Source organism: Ostrinia furnacalis, unplaced genomic scaffold, assembly GCF_004193835.3.
Source record: "Ostrinia furnacalis isolate ACB-3 unplaced genomic scaffold, ASM419383v2 OfSCF0419, whole genome shotgun sequence".
NCBI classification, from domain to species: Eukaryota; Metazoa; Arthropoda; class Insecta; order Lepidoptera; family Crambidae; genus Ostrinia; species Ostrinia furnacalis.
Window position 1 is genome coordinate 57081 of NW_021130658.1, and position 12019 is coordinate 69099.

The 12019-nt window shown below is 38.3% G+C and overlaps 1 protein-coding gene across 1 annotated transcript; it reads left to right on the forward strand.

The window, feature by feature from the left end:
- On the forward strand, positions 1-2753 carry LOC114364539 (uncharacterized). The gene is made up of 4 exons (XM_028320733.1): positions 1-97; positions 1367-1454; positions 1901-2002; positions 2388-2753. Exons 2-4 carry the CDS (start codon positions 1368-1370, stop codon positions 2700-2702), a joined length of 504 nt encoding a protein of 167 aa, XP_028176534.1. The 5' UTR covers positions 1-97; position 1367; the 3' UTR covers positions 2703-2753.
- Positions 2754-12019: the final 9266 nt, after the last annotated feature.

The window sequence follows — 12019 nt, forward strand, 5'->3', positions numbered from 1 at the left end:
AGGAAGCCCTCATAGTTGCCTTCGTCCTCCTGCTGTGGGTGGCGGCCATAGCCCTGTTCTTCAACCGCTGGGGCAAGATCAGGTGCGTCTATAAGCTGTACGTAGTCCCTTGATTTTCTTCATGCACCCTTTAGGTTACTTAGGGGCACCCTCCACTTACCTAAATGATCTTTTAGGTGATAAGACAATGATACTTAGGTGCAAAAACAGTTGAATTAATCTTGAAATTCAGCACTGTACATCACTAGCACTACTGTTTTAAAAAAAATACAATTGGTTTTTGTTTCAAGACCGTCAAAGTTGATTTATTATTTTGATTATTATGAGATAAAGATTATGTATTTATAGAAACATAATATTATGTGCTTCTTGCTCAGCATCTTCTGATGAAAGCTACCCATCTAATACTTAGCAATACAAATATTATTATCTTGAAGAAACAGTGTTGATTAAAAGGAATTTGAAGTTGGAATATTCAGAAAGGCTTTACATTTTATCATTTAACCACATGAGTATTGAACATAGTTGTTTTAAGCTACTTTACACAAAATCTTATAGTCTAATATCTATGCTTGTCGACTCTACTAAAACTGTCACAGCGACCGTAATTGATATTGAGATAACCAATTAGGCTCTGGGCCCCAATCCCTTTAAACTTTCGATCATAGCAGGTACCCATATCATGCATACGAATACTATGATAATAGTATTTACCTAAATCATCCCACGCTATAATAACCACGCCACTTAATTGTATTCCCTCAGTGCCGTGGGTACCCAGGATTGCAGACCGCTAATTATTCAAGCCCCTACTGGCTTCATTAGGATGCTGTAACCAATTAGAATCAGTCTCCTGCTAACCGGGTATTTAGAATATTATACACCTTTCATCTAAATTGTGTGTGAAAAATTATGAAAAGAAATTGTAACGAAAATTTTTCTGTAAATAAAATATTAGGTATTCATACAACCTGAAAGCCTTCAGCACGAATAGATTACCTAGCTTCTAAAAATCACCTATCTATAGAGTTTACAAATTGTTCTCCATACGCTCTGTATTGCTATTTCGTTACCAGTGCCAAGAGAATAGCAAAAAACATTGACTTAAACACGTTTATTTTCTTTTGAAAAAAGTTAGGAGTCAATATGTATGCTATATACTAGCAACTGCTTTTTAGCATACGAGCTACAAAGACATTAATTATACGTAGGTACATTGACGAATTATTTAAGTGAGACTATGAATCAAAGTTTTTCTATTAAAATAAGTAGCATTATTTAAAGCACTAAGCTTCAAAATGCCAATCACTATAGTATGTTACTCGTATTGTCCTGAATGTAGATAATGAAATAATGAACTCCCCAGGATGCTAGAACCGTACCAGCCGAAGTTCCAGCAGCAGCATCGACAAAGTTGCGCGCTTGCAGAAAGCTCGGTCGTGGTACCGCCTCATGTAAGTATTTATTGGTTATGGTTGAAATACATCAGTGCCATCCGTATAGGCCACCCCCATTGATTTCCATAATGACCGGTTGGCAACAGCCTGCATCCAGCGCCTTCCTCCTACGTTTATGAGGATTCCGTTATCTTAACTTGTGTCACAATAATAACATGATTTTCATAAATCCTATAACTTACCATACTATTTTGACTATGATTATAGGTAGGTAATCCTATTTTTTCTTTTTACGGCAATAAAACATCAAAATCATTAAGAATGAGATGTGCAAAACTGTATTTTATTTAAAAATACTGCTTTACGAGTATTCCTACCTAATTTTTGTTTCTTGTTTTTTTTTTGTTGTTATTGATGTTTATTTGTACTTATTGGTTTCTATCTTTCTATTCTCTTTAAACTTTTTGGGGATATCAACTGTTAATCTGTGCCCTGTTATGCAGCACCGACCATCACTAGCGCGAGGCTGCGTGTCGTACGACTGCGGCGTGGCCTTTCCCTCCTACCAGCCGTGTGGGTACCTCTCCGCTCATCGACCTAGACAGGTAAATTTTGGGCTATTCTGTGTAATATTTCTTATATTCATGACTGGGGTGATTATATCTTGAGAACAGTATTCCTACCGTTCAAACTAGCATTTTCCAGCTCCTCATTGATACTCATCTTTTTCTAAAATGTAAAAAAAAACTTCAGTTTTACATTGTTTTAAAGATTTACTAACAACATATCATTTTGCATTCACTGTTATATGAATTGAGAGCTGAAATCTGAAAGATATGCCTTTACAGGTAAATACAGCATTCAATGAAAGAAAGCTTGTAATTAAGAAGCTATAAGAAATGATAACCAAAAAATATTTGATTAAAATACTGCGCCATAAATCTAAAAAGTAATGTAGGTCATCGTTACAAACCATGTCGTTTTTTCCAGAACTCCGTCTTCGTAGGCAGCATGGCGCTCATCCCAGAAAGCCCCCCGCGGCGCTCGCGCTCCGCCGCCGACTTACCAGCCCTAGTGCCCCCCCTAGACGTGACCCACTCCGTGACCCCCCGGTCTTCTCGCGCCGCCAGCTTGCACAGCGCAGTAGACCTTCGCGTCTGCGTACCCTCACCCCGGACTTCCAGAGCTGCCAGTCTACATTCACAGGTGGATATGCCCGGGGCGGTCCAGGTCCATGTCAGAGGGTCGGGGAGCAACTTGAATAGACCGAGAAGTCCGAGGAGACTCACTATCACTAATGTTTAGTTTGGGCTACTTGAACTATCTTTGAAAATCTGTAAAATCCGTGGTATTAATGAAATTATGGTTAAAAGTCTTCTTTATGTGTGAGTTGGAATATGGCGGCCAACGACCATGCTACTTTATTTAAGAGTAATATTTTGTTAATTTGCAATGCAAAGTTTGCGATAACTGCGCTTACTGGGTAGTTCTCACTGAGGCGGTAGCTGTGCAGTTACGGTTTGAAGTACCCCCCTAAACGTGACCCACTCCGTGACCCCCCGATCTTCTCGCGCCGCCAGCCTGCACAGCGCAGTAGACCTTCGCGTCTGCGTACCCTCGCCCCGGACTTCCAGAGCTGCCAGTCTACATTCACAGGTGGATATGCCCGGGGCGGTCCAGGTCCATGTCAGAGGGTCGGGGAGCAACTTGAATAGACCGAGAAGTCCGAGGAGACTCACTATCACTAATGTTTAGTTTGGGCTACTTGAAATATTTTTGAAAATCTGTAAAGTCCGTGGCATTTATGAAATTACGGCTAAAAGTCTTCTTTAAGTGTGAGTTGGAATACGGTGGCAACGACCTTGCTACTGCATCCAGAGTAATTTGTTAATTGATGCAACTAGAAATGTTTGCGATAACTGCCGGTTTCTGGGTTGTTCTCGCTGAGGCGGTAACTGTGCGGTTACGGTTTTTAGGGTCCCCTAGACGTGTCCCACCCCGTGACCCCCCGGTCTTCTCGCGCCTCCAGCCTGGACAGCGCAGTAGACCTTCGCGTCTGCGTACCCTCGCCCCGGACTTCCAGAGCTGCCAGTCTACATTCACAGGTGGATATGCCAGGGGCGGTCCAGGTCCATGTCAGAGGGTCGGGGAACAACTTGAATAGACCGAGAAGTCCGAGGAGACTCACTATAACTAATGTTTAGTTTGAGCTACTTGAATTATCTTTAAAAATCTGTAAAATCCGTGGTATTAATGAAATTATGGCTAAAAGTCTTCTTTATGTGTGAGTTGGAATATGGGGGCAAAGACCATGCTACTGCATCTAGAGTAATTTGTTAATAGATTCAACTAGCAATGTCCTTGCGATTAAGGCCAGACACGTGCGATAACTGTCGGTTTCTGGGTAATTCTCACTGAGACGATAACTGTGCGGTTACGGTTTGAGGGCCCCCTAGACGTGTCCCACTCCGTGACCCCCCGGTCTTCTCGCGCCGCCAGCCTGCACAGCGCAGTAGACCTTCGCGTCTGCGTACCCTCGCCCCGGACTTCCAGAGCTGCCAGTCTACATTCACAGGTGGATATGCCCGGGGCGGTCCAGGTCCATGTCAGAGGGTCGGGGAGCAACTTGAATAGACCGAGAAGTCCGAGGAGACTCACTATCACTAATGTTTAGTTTGGGCTACTTGAAATATTTTTGAAAATCTGTAAAGTCCGTGGCATTTATGAAATTACGGCTAAAAGTCTTCTTTAAGTGTGAGTTGGAATACGGTGGCAACGACCTTGCTACTGCATCCAGAGTAATTTGTTAATTGATGCAACTAGAAATGTTTGCGATAACTGCCGGTTTCTGGGTTGTTCTCGCTGAGGCGGTAACTGTGCGGTTACGGTTTTTAGGGTCCCCTAGACGTGTCCCACCCCGTGACCCCCCGGTCTTCTCGCGCCTCCAGCCTGGACAGCGCAGTAGACCTTCGCGTCTGCGTACCCTCGCCCCGGACTTCCAGAGCTGCCAGTCTACATTCACAGGTGGATATGCCAGGGGCGGTGCAAGTCCATGTCAGAGGGTCGGGGAGTAATTTGAATAGACCGAGAAGTCCGAGGAGACTCACTATCACTAATGTTTAGTTTCGGCTACTTGAACTATCTTTAAACATCTGTAAAATCCGTGGTATTAATGAAATTATGGTTAAAAGTCTTCTTTATGTGTGAGTTGGAATATGCCGGCAAAGACCATGCTACTGCATCTAGAGTAATTTGTTAATAGATTCAACTAGCAATGTCCTTGCGATTAAGGCCAGACACGTGCGATAACTGTCGGTTTCTGGGTAATTCTCACTGAGGCGATAACTGTGCGGTTACGATTTGAGGGCCCCCTAGACGTGTCCCACTCCGTGACCCCCCGGTCTTCTCGCGCCGCCAGCCTGCACAGCGCAGTAGACCTTCGCGTCTGCGTACCCTCACCCCGGACTTCCAGAGCTGCCAGTCTACATTCACAGGTGGATATGCCCGGGGCGGTCCAGGTCCATGTCAGAGGGTCGGGGAGCAACTTGAATAGACCNGGATTTCATGACGGTCTAGTCTTTGTTGATGAAATTTAGTTGTTGAAATTTTCTACATCCTCTTTGACGTTTGGTATCACTTCAGTGGACTTTGTAAACCGGTCGATGCCATAAATGTCTACATAGGTTTTAGGATGCATTTGTATTTTGTTTGTTCTCCAAGCTTCTTCTGCCCAGTATCCATTGCATATCACGAAGTTTTTTGCATAACAAAGCAGGTAGGATNCGGGGAGCAACTTGAATAGACCGAGAAGTCCGAGGAGACTCACTATCACTAATGTTTAGTTTGGGCTACTTGAAATATCTTTGAAAATATGTAAAATCCGTGGTATTAATGAAATTATGGTTAAAAGTCCTCTTTATGTGTGAGTTGGAATATGGCGGCAAAGACTATGCTATAATTTGTTAATTGGTGCAATTAGAAATGTTTGCGATAACTGCCGGTTTCTGGGTAGCTGTGCGGTTACGGTTTGAAGGACCCCCCTAGACGTGTCCCACTCCGTGACCCCCCGGTCTTCTCGCGCCGCCAGCCTGCACAGCGCAGTAGACCTTCGCGTCTGCGTACCCTCGCCCCGGACTTCCAGAGCTGCCAGTCTACATTCACAGGTGGATATGCCCGGGGCGGTCCAGGTCCATGTCAGAGGGTCGGGGAACAACTTGAATAGACCGAGAAGTCCGAGGAGACTCACTATCACTAATGTTTAGTTTGGGCTACTTGAAATATCTTTGAAAACCTGTAAAATCCGTGGTATTTATGAAATTACGGCTAAAAGTCTTCGTGTAAAGTGTGGGTTTGGAATATGACGGCAACAATGTTACTGCATCCAAAAGTGATGCAACTAGAAATGTTTTTGCGATCAAGGTATTTCAAGTGCGATGACTGCACTTCACTTTCTGGGTGGTTTTCCTTGGCGATGCACTGAGGCGGTAACCGTGCGGCTAAGTTTTGATGTAAAATGTCCGAGAACTGACCAGCAACCGCGCAATTATCGCTGTCTGAACCCTGAACCAGTCGGAACCACACTTACTTACGATGGTCAGCTGCCGTCAATTTCCAAATTCACACGTTTGCCATAATTAAAATGATTTCAAATTATGTATACAGAAGACTATCTCGGTAAATAAAAAAAATGATGAATTTAAAACCACACTAAATCACAAAAAAGCTCACCGTCTATAACTTAAATGTAACTGAAGCAAAATGCAATTTTACTTTAAAGTTTGGTGTTAGAACTAGAAACCACTAAGTTAGTTAATTGTTTTAACAAATTAATATTTAATAGCTTCATGTCTAAATGGTTTAAGTTATTTCTTAAAGATATTTAAGAGATTTCTCTCGTAATTAATAGGAATATTATTTTAATTTTTATATTTAGTTTATTAAATAAGTGTACAGCAAACTATTATTAAGTCTCACCATCGATATTATGTATTTTTCTTAATGCATGTATTTATGTGTAACTAAATTGTATAGAACTAGGATAAGCTCTATCTACCTTTCAATTTCCTGTAGAAAAACTTAGCGTCTTCTCTCTCTATCTTTGTCATATCTGTATAATGTAACTACAATCACGAGCAATAAGAATTGATACTTAAGACTTGAACTGAAAAACGCACACTGTTACTAGCTCGCTAGCAATAACTAAGTTCCAAAAAATCGACAATGTCCCAACTCTCCTCGGTCTCCCCTACAACTTTTAACAGACAAGTTAAATTCATACGTCATAAAGTTGCATAAGCGCGTAACTTTTCTATCGGCCAACTAATAGTCGTGGTCTGCGCCTAGGCTTATAGTAAAGTTGTTATTAAGTTCACATGTATTAATTCATGCTGTTTGTTTCCTTAATAAAGAAAAATAAAATAAAAATAAATAAAGGAAAAGAGTTAAGCCAAGATACAATCTTACAATACTTATTTGTGATGATCATCATCATATCAGTCTCATTGCTCTTGAATGTACAAAATTAATATCAAATTAGTTTTCTATAGAGCGTCGGACGCTATTAGTCGTGTGGTGCTAATCTAAGGAACATTCTACTGTTAGTAACTAATGTCTTATGGTAAGCAAAGGTTCTGTAGACGACATGCCTTATGTTGTATGAAGCTCAAAACTATTTTTCTTTTTTTTTCTTTGGGTAAAATATTGTGGATAACTAGCTTTTTAACACTTGTTTAAACTACATTAGAATTCAGTGTGTTACCTACTCCTTTTTGATTATACAAGAAAAAAAAACATGTAAGAATTTATTTTAGTGAATTGTTCAACAAAACTGCCACGTTACTACCATAGCAAAAGCAAGCGTTTACTAAATCTGAAATTGTGAGTATTAAAGTAAAGTCATAATTTGGACCTTACGTCATATGAAACAGGGATTAAATAAATCTGTACGCAGTTTTCAGCTGCAAAGCTAGTTAAATTTTCTGTGGTTTGAGAATTGAAAATACAACTGCATTTCACTAATCCTGATTTGACCAACACATCGAAATAGATTCACTGAAATATAAAATCGAAATAATAAATACAGAAGAAGTAACTAAAATTTTACCAAAATGTTTATTGTAGATACAAAGGTTTTAAGCTCGAAATACTCGTAAGTATTTGACCCTACTTAACATTTACTTTGGCCCTGTCGAATTCGTCCTGTATTTTATTCTAAGACTTCGTAGGTAAACTCAGATTCTTAATGGTGAAATACTGTGCAATGTAGCTTTAACAACACTAAAACATACTTATGTTATGTCTAATGTGCAGTGCCCTAAGATACACAACAATAGCTTGAGAAACCAATTGTCACTTATGCACAATGGTACCTTGATAAGTATTTTATGTTTTTCAAATTCCATTCCATTGTAATTGGTCTTCAAATTTATTCAGTCTCTTCGACTTAAACACGTACAAATAATTACGTATTCTAATGGAGATACTAAGAAACGTCTTTTCAGTCAGATATTGGGTGAAACTTACCTAATGAGATAAAATTGAGTTGTCCCTTGTTATGTTAATTTAATTAAGTTATTCTTTGTCGTGTTAATTTAATTTTAAATTATTGTCTTCTTAAGGCCTAGTTTTTTTGATTTATAGTTAAAATAACTAATTGTTAAATTTTGCTACTAATGGTTAAATGTTAACAAAGTGTAAACTAATAGTTAAAAAATGTATTAAAACTCAAGTTAACCATTTTTCGAAAAATATTTTTTCTGTTATTTAACCACTTGTCATTTGACATCTGTCAAAATATTTGACTATTGCTTAATTTAACTACGAATAAAAAATCTGGGCCTAAGGCCCAGTTTTTTGATTCATAGTTAAAATAACAAATTGTTAAATTTTGCTACTAATGGTTAAATATTAACAAAATGTTAACTAATAGTTTAAAAATGTATTAAAAGTCAAGCTAACCATTGTTCGAAAAACATTTTTTTCTAATATTTAACCACTTGTCATTTGACATCTGTCTAATTTGACCATTGGTTATTTTAACTACGAATCAAAAAACCGGGCCTATAAGTCTTATGTTTTCATAGTTAACAAAACAGTCGTATTAAAGTATCCACAAAACCAATTTAAAGATTTTAAACTGCGAATGAACTGGCTACAACTTATTGCTTAATACACATACTTTGTAACATACTGTTGTAAATATAAAATACCTAGGTGCCTAGAGTCCTAAAGGTGGTTCTCAAAATTTTATTGTCAGTCAATTACACTACTCGTTGAGAAGTTTTAAACAAAACGTCGTTGAATGAACTGCTTTTTTCAGTAGAAATAAAGCACTTTTTTCAGGACTATCGTTTTCATTGTAGAAAGTCGATTTCCAAAATACATTTAATACCTATTCTAATCTCTATTCCGTCCGGAAATGGGAAATGCCTTTGAGACCTTTTATTTATTTATTTATTTATTTATTTATTATTCATTATTGAGCAATTACATATTTGATCCAAATAGCGTCCTAAATCCTTTTTAGGTTTGTCTAGACACTATTGTTCTCTATACAAATAAAAACAAACGTTTTAGTATACTTTTAAGATGTACTTGCCAGATCTTCTTTCTTCCAAAATAAATATTAACATTCTGCATTATTCTTTAATGGAAAAAGAGGCTGACAAAGGTTGATGCGCGTTTTCACCATCAATCCCTAATTTTTAAGTGACCCCTATGGTAACACACAGGAATTTTGTTTTCATAGGGGTCACTTAAAAAATAGGGATTGATGGTGAAAACGGGCATAAGTTTCCTCCGCCACTTCTTCTCAACACCAACCCATATGTTGTCCCGAAGTTGTGGTAGGGAAAGCTATATTTGAGACGTGTATAAAAGTGCCATGAATAAAAGGGCGTACCTACATACTAATAAATATTTTAATTTGATTATTTTCAACCAGTTAATTAATGAATTAAATAAGATATCAATTATTGACTTGTATGGTATAAAATAAAGACATTTTAATCACGATCAAGTGTGTTTACACTAGATTCACCACAATAATTCGAGAAAGAAATTGACAGTCCGATGTTGTCTTACCTATATTATTTTTACTAGACAATGTAAATAAAGTTGTCACTATGGTAATATTAATTTGAAACATTTTTAAACCCTCTGATTATGTCTTTTTCCGAACTCAAAAACTAAATGTAAATTATCATCTAACAAAAAATGTTACAATTAATTAAAAATAACATAATTTAAGTTAGTCCACTAATTATTTCCCTTTTTGTGCTACAAAATCTATGTAAGTAAAGATACAGTAGATATAAATATTTAAGGTTTATAATAATACAATTAGAGAATAATTAAAACTATTTTGTAACTCAAATTATTTAATGTACCTAATCTATGCGATTGAAAATCAGAAGAGTTTTATTAAAATCTAAAACTACGCCCATTGGTTTTACTTTTTCAACTGGAACCTATTTTCCTTTTGTTTTAACATTTAAGCTTCTCTGAACCTTATTAGTAAGTAAAACAGGGTCATAAGGAAGTAGAACAATAATTTTTAATTGATAGTTATAGTCTGGTCCGTGAGCACGTAGAATTTCGTCCAATGACCCCTAGCTACCTATCCTTATCGCTCGCGCGTAATTATGTTGCTATCGCGCTCGCACACTCACTGCGGGCGCCGGTCGCACAGTCGCGACATAGTGTAGTAATTTCACCGTTTATAAAATATGTAACGTGTTAATTTATGGTATTGATTCGACTACAATATACCTACATAAACTAAAAATAGTATTTCCACTATGCAATAAACTTTTCATGCTTGGCGATATCTCGAAGTTCATATTTTGTACCAATATTACACAATATGCTTCGAGTCTATCCCTCGTATTCACAAACATTACTATGATGTCTCACAGTGCGCGTGGACGCATAGGGTGACACACGAACCAATCACAGAGCTCTATTCAACGCTGTGCGTTCGATTTGCTGCTTCACTTAAGCAAGCATCGTTTGTGAATACGGGCGTACACATCTTCATCTGTGCTACGTCGTAGCAACTTCGTAGCGATAGTCGTAGCCCGTTGTAGTCCCGTCGTAGTTCCTCCCATGTATTCGTAGCGCTCGCTTATCACAATATTTAATGGCTACGAAAATGTGTAAGCCTTAAAAATATACTCTTCAGAAATAAATTGACGATGTCGAAGAATCAGTCTTTCGCGGTTTTCCTACAAAATTGGTTACAAACTGCAGTGCCACATCTATTTAGTACTGTAGTCTGTGGTTCTCTGGAGAGGACAGGGTCAAGGCCGCCCTTCAATAGGCCGAAGCGCCTCTCAAATACGGCAACTAATGGATCTGTATCGTTTCAGCTGTTGTGGAAAGAAAATAGTTGTTGTTTTAATCTCGATTTTCTTGATATAAAATATCGTTGTGTTTATGCACTAAAGAACCTAAACCTGCAGTTTGTAGTTGATATTTATTTATGAATGTTATCGGAGTTATTCGGGACTATTCCCACCTCTCGTTCATACTGCTGCAACTCCTGTGTAGCCAGGATCTACAGCTTGACCGCCAATAATAACCCAACTAGTGGAGGTCAATTTTACGGAGTTATTGCATCCTAACTAATTTGTTATTTTCTGACAAAAAACAATGGTTATGTCTAAATAAACTTTTAGTTAAAATTACATTTACCATAAAACAATTTGTTGTTTGTAGTGATGTAGCATCTTGCCTATTTCCTTTTTTCTATTTTCTATGTGAATATTTAGTCCATTTCTAATCAGCGTAAAAATAACTCCCGCTTCTCCTCTCAAGTGAAACGAAAGTACCGTAATCGCGCGTAGACACGCAACTCTCATCAAAACAATATGTCCCAAACTCCCGCACTTATTACTGTGTCGCCTTTATAGCACAATGGAAGTTTGTGTGGTAGACCTTACTGTATACTTGCTGTGGCAAAATAGCATCTATTGACATGGCAATTGGTGCTACAGTGTTTTGCTTTATGTGGCGACCCATCACCCCTAGATACTTTAAGGCTGGGTTACACCATCTTACTTTAACTTTGACAAAAGTAAAAAATCTGTCAAACTCCATACAAAAAGCACCGGTTATCGTCATAGCTACGGTCAAAGTTAGGTGGTGCAACTCAGCCTAAGCCTTTTTCCGGTCAACCCTCGATGTCTAGAATTGTCACTGGAGTTGTTACTACAACCAATAGTAAAATCCATGTATCAACAAAAGGAATCGTACTCAGACTCACTTTATGTTAAAAAAAATGAACTGTTGTTCTATCGAAATGACACGTAAAAAGGTAAATACGGATTTATAGATGACCCAAACTGAGGTGGAATTGAGTAAAGCAATCGTTATCATTTGACAGTTCATAACGTACGATTATTCTGTCAAACGCTTTGTTTATTTGACTTTATCGTACGTTATGAACTGTCAAATGATTACAATTGCTTTACACAATTCCACCTCAACTGTCTCACCAAACTCATTGACAAGGGGACGCCACCATCGTTCAACTTTATAGTTTCCAACATGGCAAAAATTGGAACCAGCGATCCGATATTGACGGTGGCGCCCCGCTGTCAATGTCACGGATAGGACAGTTC

Bases quoted from the DNA above. Each gene is read 5' to 3' on its own strand.
- LOC114364539 (XM_028320733.1), top strand. From the start codon at position 1,368: ATGCTAGAACCGTACCAGCCGAAGTTCCAGCAGCAGCATCGACAAAGT. The intron at 1,455-1,900 runs GTAAGTATTTAT...CCTGTTATGCAG, and splicing joins CGGTCGTGGTACCGCCTCAT to CACCGACCATCACTAGCGCG. The intron at 2,003-2,387 runs GTAAATTTTGGG...CGTTTTTTCCAG, and splicing joins CCGCTCATCGACCTAGACAG to AACTCCGTCTTCGTAGGCAG.